The 17,884-nt window shown below is 43.6% G+C and overlaps 1 protein-coding gene across 1 annotated transcript in view; it reads right to left on the minus strand.

Moving 5' to 3' along the window:
• Positions 1 to 250: 250 nt before the first annotated feature.
• GTPBP1 (GTP binding protein 1) overlaps positions 251 to 17,884 on the minus strand; it is a 122,201-nt gene continuing 104,567 nt past the window's right edge. Inside the window, exons 3-12 of the mRNA XM_063940472.1 lie at positions 15,232 to 15,412; positions 8,598 to 8,946; positions 8,216 to 8,339; positions 6,538 to 6,652; positions 6,125 to 6,269; positions 5,169 to 5,351; positions 4,907 to 5,042; positions 3,951 to 4,129; positions 3,076 to 3,243; positions 251 to 1,995 (exon numbers count right to left, since the gene is read on the minus strand). Of these exons, the coding sequence (XP_063796542.1) occupies positions 1,903 to 1,995; positions 3,076 to 3,243; positions 3,951 to 4,129; positions 4,907 to 5,042; positions 5,169 to 5,351; positions 6,125 to 6,269; positions 6,538 to 6,652; positions 8,216 to 8,339; positions 8,598 to 8,946; positions 15,232 to 15,412 (1,673 nt within the window). The 3' untranslated portion in view covers positions 251 to 1,902. The remainder of the gene's footprint in view (positions 1,996 to 3,075; positions 3,244 to 3,950; positions 4,130 to 4,906; positions 5,043 to 5,168; positions 5,352 to 6,124; positions 6,270 to 6,537; positions 6,653 to 8,215; positions 8,340 to 8,597; positions 8,947 to 15,231; positions 15,413 to 17,884) is intronic.

Genomic DNA, 17,884 nt, shown 5'->3' on the forward strand with positions numbered 1-17,884 from the left:
TTTGTTGCTAATGTAGGGTTTGTTTAATAGAGCCACAAATAACTTAAAATGGGAAAGCACAAGTTTCCTGCCTCCCGCTAACATCCAATGTAGAATTTACTCTAAATCTCTTAACACATGGCAGCAACACCTCCAAGTTCCTTCACATACATCCTGTTAAATACTGCAAAGTAAAAAAAAAAAAAAAAAAAAAAACTAAGATGATGGCACTTTTAGGACTGCCAATTTAAAACATCTCAGAACGTCTATGTTAAATTAATTTCTTTTAATGACCACAGAACAGTCAAATGCAAAATTATTCTGTGCTGAGCAGCAAGATGAAAAGTTTCTATTTTATCTACCATTTATTTTCACACAATTTTAAATGGATATATCTTCATAACAGACAAGTTGTATCATGACTGGGAGAGGAAAGTAATATAGCCAACAAGTGGACAGAACATATCCCACTGTCCTTTAAAATGATATAGGTAATCAAGTGAATACATAACGATAAAATAATGAAGTATGATGCAAACAAAAAGTAACTTTCAGATCTCAAAATTAAAAATCTTCTAAAGCATATTAACCAAGCAGCCAGATTTATCTTGCGCTGAAGGTGCAAACATTAACAAATTAAAACATTCAATGGAGAGAGTGGCACAGTTAATGTCTGTATTCTGTGCACAAAATAAAACTAGTCTGTTCTGTGTCAAATAAGCCAGATCACAGAAAATAAGTGTCTCTAAAGCAACCACTTTATAGACTTGGTCAGGATGCAACATTTATGAAGATTACAGCCTAGGCTTCAGACAGAATGCAAATGCGAGTAAAGTACAGTTTAATTGGTATAGGTTTAGAGTACATTAATCCCTATGCCTAGACTTATACACTTTTTGCACTATGTCAAATGAAAGCTTGGCACCAAGAAAGAACTTACTTGTGTTTGTGACAGTGCAATGTTTAAATTGTTGTCACTTGAACTGCATATAAATTTAGGCACTGGGATAGAGTATCCAAGTTCTGCTTAAGTCTGCATTCTGTCTGGAAAGTAACAAATGTAATCTGACACATATGCAAAAAAAAAACAAACAAACACCAGAACAGAAAAAAAAATGAATAAAAAAAAAAAAGCTTAAAAATTCTATAGAAGTCTCATAACAGATGGGCAGCAAGTACTGTATCAAAACAAACTGCCATGGGTCATTAAAATGTGTCTGACGTACAATCCTCTCGAGACATATCCACCAATGGGAACCCAAAGTAAAAATAAATAAAATAAAAACCTTAACATCAAACTCAGCTATTTCAGTAGGATCACTAACTGAAGTCAAGATGAATACAATAATGTACAATTCCATAACATTGCAAACTTAAGTTAAAATGTTTAAAAATAAACCAAAAAATCGTCAAAATGGTGTTAAATACGGTGTTGAAAGTCTATTGCATGAAATGATAGGAAATGGACATTTTATACTTTGTATCTTTGCATGAAGGAATAAAAAGGTCTATATGCTTCTAGAACTGGATACAAACTCCCACTGTGCCGTTATACAGGTCCTCCAGTACTCTGCAGCTGTTAAACCTGCTTCTCAAATAACAGAAAAACAAGGCAAGGCAAGTCAAGACCTTTTATTAAAGTCCATCAGTTCTTAGGGGAACCGCTGATGCAATCCTGCTGAGGGTGAGCTTTATTTGTTCATTGTCCTCCTGGAGGTTACCCAACAGCAATTCAGGATGCAAAACCATAATCCTTGGGTATGGATGTGGTAACACCAGATGGAGCATAGATCGATGGTAAACCGAGGAGCCTGGTGGGGAGTGGTGATACTAGAGAGCTGGGAGTGTGATGCTTCTCTCCATTAATTGTGGTGTGGGGTATGCTGAAGCAGTTGGAAGGTTAAATATGTTGAGCGGTCAAGTTTAGCAACCCCCAGCCGACACCCCACATGTCCCCTGAGACTTTACTTTATGCCTCTGTCCACCACGGCGTCTGCCACCTCCTCCAGTTTTCGGCTGTAAGAGAAATTTGATGTAAACATTCCAGTTTCTAAATCTTTATACAGATCAAATTACAACAGTTCAGGACTATAGAAGACTTGTGCCCTCATATTCTTCTTAAGCAGCTCGACTATCTAACCATTAAATTTTATTTGTTATTTGAAAAAAACGAAATAAAAATATTTATCCTCCTCTAATAGGCGTTCCGCACACACACAAAATATATCTATTTACATAGACTGAAGCTGAAGTGTCTGTTTTATTTCTTACTTTGAAAAGGTGTATCTGACCTTAGCCTTTATTCACTGTTTATCTCCTACTTGCACAAAATTCAATCAGACTAGAAATAGCCAAGTTCTCAGTGGCAAGAAATTAGAGGGTTGAGCTAATAGAAGGCAGTAACCCATTCATTCAAGTCATATCAATGCAAAGCATGCGCCCATGTTGTGAGCAGGGGAACAGAAGATAGCCTGAATTAAAATAGGGGAAGGAAACCAAGACCTACCCTCTGCTCACCAACACTTAACTCCCATTGGATCTGGTGTGACTAGCACTTATTAAGCAAACTGCTATTAGAACCAAGGGGCCGATTCAGACCTCATCGGTGCTGACGGCTGTCGTAGCCCTGCGATCGCCTCTGCTTTGATTGACAGGCAGAGGCGGTCGCATGCCGTCACACGCAGCGACGAGTAGCTCCCTGCCAGCACGCAGGAGCTGCACTGGCAGGGAGCTACTCGTGAAGTACAAAAGCATCGCCGCTGTGCGATGCTTTTGTACTTGTGCGACGGGACTGGGACTGTCATGCGGGGCGGGCTTGCCCTGTGACGGGCGTCCCCCCGCATGTCAGTGTAACTGATCGTAGAGTGCTAAATTTAGCACATCTTAGGTCAGGTCTGAATTAGCCCCCAAGTTACACTGGATCTTATGATGTTGGTGTCAGAAGACTATTTGGAGCTCCAACATCTGTAAATAGGTTCCTCAAATCTAAGATACCCTGGTGAGGTCTCAAAGTAGCAATGGGCTGCTCTAACATTCTGAATTAAAGCCTGTTTGGGAAACCACAGGTGAAAATTAAAAGCAAATATTTTATTGTACCTGTCCTTGCAATGGTGTGGTTCCTGAGGTTACACCAGAGCCTTCATCCAATACGGCTGTCCCCGAGCTTACTTCCTCTCTTTTTCCAAGCATACTCTTTTTGGTGGACTGCATCTTTACTTGCAGTGGCTTGGAGTTCATGGGCAAGTTGTTTGTGCTTTGTAACAACTAGATAAGAGGTGATAGATATGATTATTGCATCTATTGATAAATACTCCAGTTTTCATTGGAGCCTATTGACTTATAATTTTATTTACAAAAAAATATTGTAAAAAGCAACATATAATTTAAATGCCAAATGAAAGATCTGAAGCTAATCCTGCTAAACATGAAGACATTTTAGAGTAGCCACAGACAAACTGACATGTGGGCGTCAACACACAGATAACTACATACCCCAGAACCATCCCCATGAATGAGATCCCCAAAAATTTAAACAGATGGCTATGTGCAGGCTAATAGGCGATTCTACAATCCAGACAAATATTACTACACCCACTGAATGTGGCTCCTTCGTGGCAAGCTACACTGCAAGTAGCAGAATTGGCTTGTGTGCTCAGTAAAATGGTGCTTGCAAGTTACTCCATTACGGGTTTGTTTTTTTAGTTTTTAAAGCATTGGATCGATGTTCGAAAAAACCCTACAATCCAATATTTAATGCCTCAGGCAAAGGAAGGCCAACCTGCCCAAAGTCACAAGGGCTTAAACAAACATAGCAAGAACTAAACGTAGCCCCATTAGAAAGGAGGTAGTGCTCACTACTATCTTAATAAAAATATATCTAATCTATATATTCTTATCTTTGATTGGAAACATTTTTAATATAGACCAGTCTAAACACATTTTTTGCGCAAAATAAAAGATCTATAATCTACCTTAGTTATTGTGCCCACAGCTTTGGTTCGGCCCTCTCTGAAAACCAGCCTCTGGTCTATGTGTAAGTACTCTGGCGTCTTGATGAATCTAAAGTGAACTGTAGCTTTATCGCCAGTGCGCAAGCAGTCACGGCTCATACTCAGAATGGTGGCGGTCTGACGAATACTACCACAGTGTACTAAAACAGAAATATATCTTAGAAATCATTGACATAAAGCATCGGTAAAGCACCCACAATAGTCAAGCCTAAATAAAAGGTTTTTGGCATTACAGATTAGAAAGTAGGATCAATACACTTTACAATGCAGTAAGTGGACCAAGCAACCAATATTCTAGTTTGTTACAGAACTGTTAAGCAGCTATATTCCTCAAATGTTCTCTTATACCCCTTAATTCAGATGGCAAGCAGCAAACGTGTTCGTGTCAAAGATTGTAAGGTTTTGTGATGTAACTGCCAATTTGGATTACTTCAATGAACAGGATCAAGTAGAACAGCATTATTTATGTCTGGCACAAATCAGTGGCGAATGGTGTTCAAAGACTGAACGGAAGTTTGGATGCAAAGCATATAGTCACCGAAGCGCTCTCAATACTGTAATTGTCGTACAAATGGGGAAGCGGAAGGAGGCGGCCGGACATTAACATGGGGTGTGGTAAATCTGGAAGCAATCAAATATAAAGGAGATACACAGGGGTGCTTATTCCTGGTCAAGTCTTTCTTCTATTGTAGAAGTGAATTATCTACATCAAGATTTAATAGCATTGCAATATGCAGATTTATAAAAAAAAAAAAGAAAAGAAAAAAAAAAAGTGTTACATGAAATACTTGTGGAATGTTAGAAATTGTGCTGCAGTTTGACTTGCAATCATTTAGCAATAAAGAGATAGTTAGAATTAGGGAATGCAGGTAACCTTTGCTCCCACAGTCCATGAAAAAGAAGTTTAGTACAAATACCCATTGCTTGGTATCGAGGGCTGATTGTGGTCGGGTGATGTAGCACCAATATCTCTGCTTCAAACTCCCAGGACGCCTGAGGGTTTAGACGTGGGGAAACCATTACCATGCCCTTCCTGATCGAGGAACGCTTAATCTAGAGGGGATATAAAGTGTTAGAAGTTTGTAAAAGACACACAGTTCTGGTCTTTGCAAGGTCAGCATACATGCCTAAGCGGTCTACGGCTAAACTATTACGTGTTCTATTTTGCAGTGGCCTTACCTTCTTCAATGCAAAGGATGCAGTCTGGCCACCTCGCACTTCTTTAACGGGCATTCGTTTGCGATGTATGGATTTCACTGCAATTGAAGTAAAACTACCTAGTGGGTCTGGTCCTAGCAGCAGAAGGTCATTTAGCTTAATCAGGCCTCTTAATGTGGTTCCAGAAACCACAGTGCCGACACCCTGAGAACAACAGGAGAAAAATTTATCCCTCATGCATACATACAGAAAAGAAATGCATTAACTGCACAAGGATTCAGGTTGGCAACAGGAAAAGCCCTATGGAAAACATGTATTCAAAGAAATGTAGACACTACATTTCAGGATCACAGAGTCAGGTATTGGAACTAGACTAGTATGTGTGACCCTAGGGGGTCATTCAGAGTTGTTTGCTCGCTGCAGTTTTTAGCAGAATTGCGATCAGGCTAAAAACCGGCAGTTCTGCGCATGCGTACGTGCTAAGTACTTTCACACAAAACTATGCAATTTTACACAGGGCCGAGCTACGCTTTTCAGTCGCTCTGCTGATCGGTGAGTGATTGACTGGAAGTGGGTGTTTCTGGGCGGAAACCGAGCGTTTTCTGGGAGCATGCTAAAAAACGCAGGCGTGTCAGGTAAAAACGCAGGTGTGCCAGGGGAAACGGGGGGAGTGGCTGGCCAAACGCAGGGACCAAACAGTCTGCAGTGATCGCAATCTAGGAGTAGGTCTGGAGCTACTCAGAAACTGCTGGGAAATATTTAAATAGCAGAACTGATAGCTTAGCAGAATTGCTAACGAAAGGTTAAGATACACTCCCAGAGGGCGGCGGCCTAGCGTGTGCATTGCTGCTAAAAGCAGCTAGCGAGTGAGCAACTCGGAATGAGGGCCCTAGTTTGCAGCTTAAATACGCATTTACAAGAATACCTTTGTAACAACTACATTTTAGCAACCTTGGCAGACATTTGTTTAAGCTTACTGGTACTGAATAAGTATCATCAATCTGAAACTCTGCAGGTTCTTCCTCTCTAGAGCTGCTGCGTGGTGACAGCAAGTTAAGGAACATCTTCAAAAGATCCATGTTCTCCCCGGTTACGTTTGAGATCTGAAATATTGGACACATCCTGTGCAAAGAATTAGAATAGTAAAGATTACTAGAAGCAGCCATGAAACATTTTGTGCTATTACATGCTGCAGGGGGCAAAGAAAATAAATGACATGTGCCTTCCCCCACCCCTCCTCCAAAAAGGTGACTCTTTTGATGTTCTATTTCATCAGGAGCTGCATTTACAAGTTAGACAAATACAGATAAAATCGCGATTGACTGTGTGATGTTCCCCTGTCCTTGTTTGACCACCTAAAAATTAATTTACGTATATAGGAAATTTGCACCTTTCTGAGCTGAAGTTGGAAGCAGTGACAATAACGTCATCTTTGTTTTGTACCAAGACCGGGATCTTCCTGCAACCAGGAGATTTAAGTAGTCTCTGCAGCAGCTTCAGAGTCTCTGCAAATTTAAACAATAGGACTATTATAAATTGTATCCTATTTAGCTTAAAAAGTTGAAAAGTCTAAGTTTCAGTCACAACATATAGCCATCAGAAAACTACATATATTTTTTCATTGCACTGAAATGTTAACTGGAAATCACACAGATTTGAAGACTTACTATAAAAAACAACAACAAAAAAACACAAACAAAAAAAAACAAAACACTCATGTCACAACCTAAAATGCCATGATTGCCAAGCAGAAACATAAAAACATGCACACAAAAAAAAAAAAAAAAGTCGCTACCATACACAATGTCCCGACTACAGCTGGGCATACATTATACAATTATCTGGCAGATCATCTGCTAGATCTGGTTGGTTGGAATGAAAATCTGGCAATCAAGCATTAGCTCCCAAACACTGGAATATGGACAAAACCTGTCGATTATACAAATTGGTTAATCGACAGATTATATAGGGTATTGCTGGCTAGTGACCCTGGTAAGAAGACATAACTAATTATGGGAGAAGAGAAAGTAATTCTACAGGAGGCTCTATGGAGATATCCAGTTACTGGCGGTACATTACCACGGGTAATGATATCGGCCGGGATATCCTATTTGCTCCGATAAGACAGCAAGTGCCACAGCCTATCGGGGATTGTGTCACGCCTTTACTGGGCATCAGCTCCGCCTCCCGCCTCACATGATTCCCACTTGGGGCGGGGGAAGAGGTGTGGATAAGTGTCACTACCCGCTGCGGGGCACTGACTTGAGTGGTCACCACGGCTTATTTGCAGGGGGGGGGGGGGGGGGGGGGGAGAGATTTGGTTTCACCTGCTTCAGGCAAACAAAATAATCGATAAGCATCAGCTTTTTGGGTCTGCGGCAGTGAAAACAGAGGTTTCACTGAACTTGTGCGTTTACGAACAAAATATACATATAATTTTTTCTTCGTATGGGAGATCTAATTGGATACCCCGTGAAATATAATGGTGAAATATTGGTAAACAATTTCACTTCTGAAGTTTCACCGCACCTGCGTGGATACCCCCCTATGTAGGAGGATAATGTTACACAGGCATCTCTGGCCACTGGGGTGGGAGGAATTTGCTACAAGGGTGATAGGAGTCTGCAAAAGGATAGGAGGTGAAAATGCTACAGGGATACAGGACTTGTGAGAAACAACAATCTTTAAACTACTCTCTCAAGACCTGAATTTATCAGAAGATATCTTTGTGAATGATGGGCACCTATCTCCACAAATCTTAGGGGGACATTTACTAAGCAGTAATAAGAGCGGAGAAGTGAGCCAGTAAAGAAGTTGCCCCATCAACCAATCAGCAGCTCTGTATAATTTTATAGTATACAAATTACTATAAAATGGTATGATCTTGGGTGCCATGGGCAACTTCTCCACTCTCATCACTGCTTAGTAAATGTACCCCTTAGTCTGTTGTAGACACGATAATATTTCTCACCATGTCCAAGATCATACCATTTTATTTTGAAGGTGTAATCACCGAAACATACATAATTTACCCACATATGGTCAAAAACATGAAAAAAGGTTTTTACCTTGTAATATGTTTGCTGGACACATGTCAATCTTTGTTACCACCACAAAGACTGGGACGTTTAATGCCAAAGCCAGACCCAGGTGTTCTTTAGTCATGCCTACTATACCAGCATTACTGCCAACCTAAGGACGGGATAAACAAATGACAAATCATATTTTTCTTCATGCTTGCAGAATATGCTTAACGCTACATATGTTTGAATAGCAAGAATTTTATATTGTTCTGTAAACAAAAAACTTACTTATTGCTATATGAAACACACACACACACACACACACACACACACACACACTTCTACAGAGTCAGATAAAAAAGTTCTAGTAGGAGAAAATTTGTTTTATACTCAAAAAGTCAATAATGAACTTTAGTCTTGCTCTCACCATAAGCATGCAGAAGTCTGGAAGATGACCAGTCATTCCAAACACCGTGGTCTTCAAGTATTTTTCATGACCAGCCAGGTCAATGAAGGTAATTATCTTTGAAGATTTCTCACATATTTTTGTCCACTCCAAACTGCCACCATGACTGTCAGGTTTATTGACAACATGACCATGACTATCGAAGCCTAGAATGTCATTGCCAACACTGCTGGTGCGGCCGGACTCTATTTCATGCTTGTGGCGAAAGAGTTTCTGTCTGGCAAAGCCACGGCCATTGTCTAGCTCTCCGTGAGTCAGGACTCCCAACAGAGTGCTTTTCCCAGCATCCACATTACCAACTACAGCTACCCTGCAAGAGAACACATTAAAAGGAGCAGACTTAAGTCTGGGTCTTCAGCTCTTACAATGAAAGTAAACAATCAATCATGGGTGCAGTTTAAAGATTCAAACAAAATGCAGAAATATTGAATGGATATTGTCCAAGGTTTCTGTGCGTCTCTCTCCACACCCAAAAATCAAGATTTAAAAATAGCCTATTTGAGCACAACTTTCCCTTTTTAAGATTTGCTAAGCAAAACTGTGCAATCTGTGTGACCATGGCCCTCATTCAGAGTTGTTCGCTCGCTAGCTGCTTTTAGCAGCCGTGCAAACGCTAAGCCGCCGCCCTCTGGGAGTGTATCTTAGCAGAAGTGCGAACGAAAGGATCGCAGCGCTGCTACAAAAAGAGATTGTGCAGTTTCTGAGCAGTTCGAGACTTACTCCTAGCTTGCGATCACTTCAGACTGTTTAGTTCCTGTTTTGACGTCATGAACACGCCCTGCGTTCGGGCAGCCACGCCAGCGTTTTTCCAGGCATGCCCGCGTTTGTATCTGACACGCCTGCGTTTTTACACACACTCCTCGAAAACGGTCAGTTACCACCCAGAAACACCCACTTCCTGTCAATCACTCTGCGGCTAGCAGTGCGACTGAAAAGCGTCGCTAGACATTGTATGAAACTGCATCGGCTTTTGTGAAAGTACGTCGCGCGTGCGCATTGAGCCGCATACGCAGAAGTACCGATTTTTAGCCTGATCTCTGCGCTACGAACAACGGCAGCTGGCGATCAACTCGGAATGACCCCCATACCCGAAGCTTGCAGCAGCTAACAATGGAAAATAAGATTTTACTCACCGGTAAATCTATTTCTCGTAGTCCGTAGTGGATGCTGGGACTCCGTAAGGACCATGGGGAATAGCGGCTCCGCAGGAGACTGGGCACAACTAAAGAAAGCTTTAGGACTACCTGGTGTGCACTGGCTCCTCCCTCTAGGACCCTCCTCCAGACCTCAGTTAGGATACTGTGCCCGGAAGAGCTGACACAATAAGGAAGGATTTTGAATCCCGGGTAAGACTCATACCAGCCACACCAATCACACCGTATAACTCGTGATACAATACCCAGTTAACAGTATGAAATCTAACAGCCTCTCAACGGATGGCTCAACAATAACCCTTTAGTTAACAATAACTATATACAAGTATTGCAGACAATCCGCACTTGGGATAGGCGCCCAGCATCCACTACGGACTACGAGAAATAGATTTACCGGTGAGTAAAATCTTATTTTCTCTGACGTCCTAAGTGGATGCTGGGGACTCCGTAAGGACCATGGGGATTATACCAAAGCTCCCAAACGGGCGGGAGAGTGCGGATGACTCTGCAGCACCGAATGAGCAAACTCTAGGTCCTCCTCAGCCAGGGTATCAAACTTGTAAAAAATTTAGCAATGTGTTTGACCCTGACCAAGTAGCTGCTCGGCAAAGTTGTAAAGCCGAGACCCATCGGGAAGCCGCCCAAGAAGAGCCCACCTTCCTCGTGGAATGGGCTTTCACTGATCTAGGATGCGGCAGTCCAGCCGCAGAATGTGCAAGCTGAATCGTACTACAAAACCAGCGAGCAATAGTCTGCTTTGAAGCAGGAGCACCCAACTTGTTGGGTGCATACAGGATAAATAGCGAGTCAGTTTTCCTGACACTAGCTGTCCTGGAAACATACATTTTCAGGGCCCTGACTACGTCCAACAACTTGGAATCCTCCAAGTCCTTAGTAGCCGCAGGCACTACAATAGGTTGGTTCAAATGAAAAGCTGATACCACCTTAGGGAGAAACTGGGGACGAGTCCTCAATTCTACCCTATCCATATGGAAAATCAGATAAGGGCTTTTATATGACAAAGCCGCCAATTCTGACACACGCCTGGCCGAAGCCAAGGCCAACAGCATGACCACTTTCCACGTGAGATATTTCAAATCCACGGTTTTTAGTGGCTCAAACCAATGTGACTTTAGGAAATCCAACACCACGTTGTGATCCCAAGGTGCCACTGGAGGCACAAAAGGGGCTGAATATGCAGCACTCCCTTAACAAATGTCTGAACATCAGGCAGTGAAGCCAGTTCTTTCTGGAAGAAAATCGACAGAGCCGAAATCTGGACCTTAATGGAACCCAATTTTAGGCCCATAGTCACTCCTGACTGTAGGAAGTGCAGAAAACGGCCCAACTGAAATTCCTCCGTTGGGCCCTCCTGGCCTCACACCACGCAACATATTTTCGCCATATGCGGTGATAATGGTTTGCGGTCACTTCTTTCCTAGCTTTAATCAGCGTAGGGATGACTTCCTCCGGAATGCCCTTTTCCTTCAGGATCCGGCGTTCAACCGCCATGCCGTCAAACGCAGCCGCGGTAAGTCTTGGAACAGACAGGGCCCCTGCTGCAGCAGGTCCTGTCTGAGCGGCAGAGGCCATGGGTCCTCTGAGATCATTTTTTGAAGTTCTGGGTACCAAGCTCTTCTTGGCCAATCCGGAACCACGAGTATAGTTCTTACTCCTCTCCTTCTTATTATTCTCAGTACCTTGGGTATGAGAGGCAGAGGAGGGAACACATACACCGACTGGTACCCCCACAGCTATCGCCTGAGGGTCCCTTGACCTGGCGCAATATCTTTTTAGCTTTTTGTTGAGGCGGGACGCCATCATGTCCACCTGTGGCCTTTCCCAATGGTGTACAATCATTTGGAAGACTTCTGGATGAAGTCCCCACTCTCCCGGGTGGAGGTCGTGCCTGCTGAGAAAGTCTGCTTCCCAGTTGTCCACTCCGGGAATGAACACTGCTGACAGTGCTAACACATGATTTTCCGCCCATCGGAAAATCCTTGCGGCTTCTGCCATCGCCATCCTGCTTCTTGTGCTGCCCTGTTGGTTTACATGGGCGACTGCCGTGATGTTGTCTGACTGGATCAGCACCGGCTGGTGTTGAAGCAGGGGTCTAGCCTGACTTAGGGCATTGTGAATGGCCCTTAGTTCCAGAATATTTATGTGTAGGGAAGTCTACTGACTCGACCATAGTCCTTGGAAGTTTCTTCCCTGTGTGACTGCCCCCCAGCCTCGGAGGCTGGCATCCGTGGTCACCAGGACCCAGTCCTGTATGCCGAATCTGCGGCCCTCTAGAAGATGAGCACTCTGCAGCCACCACAACAGCGACACCCTGGCCCTTGGAGACAGGGTTATCAGCCGATGCATCTGAAGATGCGACCCGAACCACTTGTCCAACAGATCCCACTGGAAGATCCTTGCATGGAACCTGCCGAATGGAATTTCTTCGTAAGAAGCTACCATCTTTCCCAGGACTCGCGTGCATTGATGCACCAGCACCTGTATTTGTTTTAGGAGGTCTCTGACTAGAGATGACAACTCCTTGGCCTTCTCCTCCGGGAGAAACACTTTTTCCTGTTCTGTGTCCAGAACCATACCCAGGAACAGTAGACGCGTCGTAGGAACCAGCTGCGACTTTGGAATATTCAGAATCCAGCCGTGCTGTTGTAGCACTTCACGAGATAGTGCTACTCCAACCAACAACTGCTCCCTGGACCTCGCCTTTATAAGGAGATCGTCCAAGTACGGGATAATTATAACTCCCTTTTTCCGAAGGAGTATCATCATTTCGGCCATTACCTTGGTAAATACCCTCGGTGCCGGGGACAGACCAACGGCAACCTCTGGAATTGGTAATGACAGTCCTGTACCACAATTTTGAGGTACCCCTGGTGAGGAGGGTAAATGGGGACATGCAGGTAAGCATCCTTGATGTCCAGTGATACCATGTAATCCCCTTCGTCCAGGCTTGCAATAACCGCCCTGAGCGATTCCATTTTGAACTTGAACCTTCTTATATAAGTGTTCAAGGATTTCAATTTTAGAAAGGGTCTCACCGAACCGTCTGGTTTCGGTACCACAACCATTGTGGAATAGTAACCCCGGCCTTGTTGAAGGAGCGGTACCTTGATTATCACCTGCTGGAGTATTGCATTAATTCTGGATGCCAGCCGACAAATATCCCTCTGTGCATCCCTCATATATAAGACGACGTCTTTAATATGCTCTATGGTTAGCAAAATAGTATCCCTGTCCTGACAGGGTTTCCATGCTGAGGCAATTGCAGGTCTCAATATAGTACCTGAGTGTGTATATACAGACTTCAGGATAGCCTCCTGCTTTTTATCAGCAGGCTCCTTCAAAGTGGCCGTATCCTAAGACGGCAGTGCCACCTTTTTTGACAAACGTGTGAGCGCCTTAACCACCCTAGGGGATATCTCCCAACGTGACCTATCCTCTGTGGGAAAGTGTACACCATCAGTTACTTTTTAGAAATTACCAGTTTCTTATTGGGGGAACCCACGCTTCTTCACACACTTCATTCACTCATATGATGGGGGAACAAAACACTGGCTGCTTTTTCTCCCCAAACATAAAACCCCTTTTTTGTGGTACTTGGGTCAATGTCAGAAATGTGTAACACATTTTTCATTGCCGAGATCATGCAACGGATGTACCTAGTGGATTGTGTATATGTCTCAACGTCGTCGACACTGGAGTCAGACTCCGTGTCGACATCTGTGTCTGCCATCTGAGGTAGCGGGCGTTTTTGAGCCCCTGATGGCCTTTGAGACGCCTGGGCAGACGCGGGCTGAGAAGCCGGCTGTCCCACAGCCGTTACGTCATCCAGCCTTATATGTAAGGAGTTGACACTGTCTGTTAATACCTTCCACCTATCCATCCACTCAGGTGTCGGCCCCGCAGGGGGTGACATCACATTTATCGGCATCTGCTCCGCCTCCACATAAGCCTCCTCATCAAACATGTCGACACAGCCGTACAGACACACACAGGGAATGCTCTGACAGAGGACAGGACCCCACAAAGCCCTTTGGGGAGACAGAGAGAGAGTATGCCAGCACACACCAGAGCGCTATATAACACAGGGATGAACACTATAACTGAGTGATTTTCCCTTATAGCTGCATACATATATACATATATATATATATATATATATATATATATATATATATATATATATATACACACATACATACATACATACATACATACATACATATACACACACACACTGCTGCGCCTAAATTTGGTGCCACCCCTCTCCTTTTTACCCTTTGTAGTCTTGAAACTGCAGGGGAGAGCCTGGGAGCGATCCTTCCAGCGGAGCTGTGAGGGAAAAATGGCGCCAGTGTGCTGAGGGTGATAGCCCCGCCCCTTTTTCGGCGGACTTCTCCCGCTTTTTTTATGGATCTCTGGCAGGGGTATTTTTCACATATATAGCCTCTAGGACTATATATTGTGATTTTTTTTTGCCAGCCAAGGTGTTAATATTGCTGCTCAGGGCGCCCCCCCCCCCTAGCGCCCTGTACCCATCAGTGACCGGAGTGTGAGGTGTGCATGAGGAGCAATGGCGCACAGCTGCAGTGCTGTGCGCTACCTTGTTGAAGACCGAAGTCTTCTGCCGCCGATTTTCAGGACCATCTTCTTGCTTCTGGCTCTGTAAGGGGGACGGCGGCGCGGCTCCGGGACCGGACGATCGAGGTCGGGCCCTGTGTTCGATCCCTCTGGAGCTAATGGTGTCCAGTAGCCTAAGAAGCCCAAGCTAGCTGCAAGCAGGTAGGTTCGCTTCTTCTCCCCTTAGTCCCTCGTAGCAGTGAGTCTGTTGCCAGCAGATCTCACTGAAAATAAAAAAAAAAACTAAAATATACTTTCTTTTCTAGGAGCTCAGGAGAGCCCCTAGTGTGCATCCAGCTCAGCCGGGCACAAGATTCTAACGGAGGTCTGGAGGAGGGTCATAGAGGGAGGAGCCAGTGCACACCAGGTAGTCCTAAAGCTTTCTTTAGTTGTGCCCAGAATCCTGCGGAGCAGCTATTCCCCATGGTCCTTACGGAGTCCCAGCATCCACTTAGGACGTCCGAGAAATTATCCCTAATATCAAGCAAGTTCTATTTGCTTATAAAAGATACATTTCAAGCCACATACTGTACAGCAGTTCTCAGCAGCAAACTAATCAAATCTACATGGATCCACATACTACTGCTTATTCATCCTTTAGATTCTGTTACAGATGACAGGGCAGCATCACTACCGTTTTGAGCCATATAATCATTAGCTGCAGAATAATACCGACACCATGCACATTAAATAACCAAACACAAATATACTACAATGTAAGGTGGCAAAGTGGGCAGAAAGATATATAAATTTATAATTTGATTATTATTACTTTTTTTAAATTAGGCCAGTAATAAACTTACCTTACTTCTAAGAAGTCATTATTTCCCACACATTTGCGCACCAGGTAGTCACGAACTTTACCACCAGCCTCTTGGTGCTCCCGCAACAGAATCACGTCAGCACCAATGTGCTCTGCCATGCTGGTAACGGTAGCGGCAGACGCCTCCATGTCTGCCTCATTTAGGCCATATTCTGTCCCATCTAAACACAAGTACAAACCATAACATGCTGCATGTTTCAGAAGATGTACAATCACACACAATGTACATCCAAGTACAACACATGGCATACCAAAGACAGTAGCTTACATTAATAAAATCTGCAAAGTGTCTAAATTGCCATATATGGATGATTAAACAGGTCAACTCTAAAGATGTGAAGGGAGAATTCCATTTTTCTTACGCTGTATTTTGAATGTCTGGTTTTTAACCTTTAATATTGTGTTTTTAAAAATTTTTTTGAAAAAAAATGGTATTCTTTAATTATAATTCTAACCACTGTTTACCATAGTGAAAACTAAATTAAAATGTTGTTTATTCTTGACAACAGCGAGTTGTATTATGATGCCATTACTCTAATAAAATCATTTGATTATTATCAGTTTTTGTTGGGTCACACTTATTTTCTAGTTGCAGCACAGATTTCATGTTTTTGTAAGAGGGGGGATTGGCCACTTACATCTTAAGTACTGACACTACCTTTAACAGTCCTATATTGCTTGGCTCCTATTTATGAAGAGTAAGGGACCCGTTTTATATAGCAGACATGTCACAATGAAGATCAAACCTATAAAGTACCCTTCTCAGAACTGGAGATGCTCTTGTTTTCAACTCTAAAGTGGCCCATAGCTGTTTCAAATAATGTTTGTGATGGTTTTCTTCTCTAAAGGCTTGCTGCAACTCATGCTAAACCCTACAGAAACTAGACTGTGTTTAGTTCTACGAGAGCATAATAAAGCTGAATTCACTATCAAGCTCTTACATTTTTTTTTTTTTTCAGTGCTTTACTAACCATGTAACAGATTTGGCTGAATAAAAACTTTAAATAAAATCATTGCTTACAAATCATCAATATCAATGTCCATAAACACCTTAACACAAAAGAAGCAGGCCATTAACTGGATCCGTATTATCGGTATCATCCATTATAATAGTGGTTCCCAGACTCAGGGGCAGATTTATTAAGCCAGGTGAAGTGATAAAGTGGAAGGTGATAAAGCACCAGCTAATCAGCTCCTAACTGTCATTTTTCAACCCCAGCCTGTAACATGGCAGTTAGGAGCTGATGGCTGGTGCTTTATCACCTGTCCAGCCGTTTCAAGGGAGGGTTCCTGATGTCAGCTCCAGGCTGGATCGTCGCAGCGGCTAAGTCCTGAGCTGTGCAGAGACTGCACAAACTTTTGTTTGTGCAGCTCTCTGCACAAGCGATCGCACCCCTGCACAGCGTTTACCCTATCCCCCCTGTAGGTGGCAACTACCTGATCTCAGCACTGCAAAAAACCGCCTGCGTGCGATCAGGTCTGAATCACCCCCTTAGTGCTGTATAACCCATACTCAGCAGAGTGAGATACAGGGAGACTTACCCCGCTTCCAGGATCGATCAATACGCCTGCGAACGCTGAGTGGATCCAGACACTATTAGTGTACACCACCACTCCGTAAACCTTTAGTGAACACAGACGCCCAAGTGAACACTGACGCACCAGTCAGACAGCCGCCTATGCTGCGACTGGGTCCCTTAGTACACCGTGTCTCAGACGGAAGCAGGAAAACAGTTCATGGCGGGAGACTCGGAGGAAACTGGTCATGAACTGGGGGGGAGGGATGACCAGGAGAGCGTCTGACTCCCCACTGCTGACATCAACCCTAGGGATCGTGGCTTCATACTACTCCTGGAGCCTATGATCCCTAAGGGCTAGCGCACCCGAGGAGGCAGCCGCATCAGCGACTGTTTGGTAGTCTCCTCCCAAAGCAGTGAGGCTGTGTCCATATTCCCCCTCTAAGCGGAACCGACACCTTACCTTCTCCCCGTGCTTCGGCCACAGCCTGGTAACGTCTGCTGGACCGGCTAGTATATCCGACACAGATGCCCGCCGAAACAGCACTGTACTCGTGGGTAAGCGTTGTCCCTGTCCAGCGGAGAGATGTTGGAGCGACTCTTTCTAAAAGGGACGTATAAGACACTTTTCAGAAAGATCACTAAAAAAAAAAAAATAGCAAGACTATAAAAATAAAATAAGAAAGCTTATGGATGCTAAAAAATCAGCAGTCCATTGACCATGGTCCGGCTCCTGCCGCACCAACCAAAAAAATTTGTCTGTCTGAGCCAGGAGGCGGGGATATATGGACGGGCCCATTGCATGCTGGGAGGCCGAAAAGCTTTGACCGACTGGTGCAAATCCGCTGTCGCTTCATCATTTCCCAATGTTATCCTGTGGATAACCTGTGGACCCCGCTGAAGAAATTATTTTTTATTATTTTTTTGTCTGATTGTCTGGGCATCATGCAAATAATACTGCATGAATATGCATCACGTTTTTACTATTGTATAGATAAGTGACCTAGAAAGAAAGGTATGTATTGTTGTTACTACTATTATTATATTAATAATTAATAATAATAATATTATTAACAGTTTCTTATATAGCGCAGCAAATTCTGCTGCCTTATACAT

This window comes from Pseudophryne corroboree, chromosome 9 (assembly GCF_028390025.1).
Source record: "Pseudophryne corroboree isolate aPseCor3 chromosome 9, aPseCor3.hap2, whole genome shotgun sequence".
NCBI lineage: Eukaryota > Metazoa > Chordata > Amphibia > Anura > Myobatrachidae > Pseudophryne > Pseudophryne corroboree.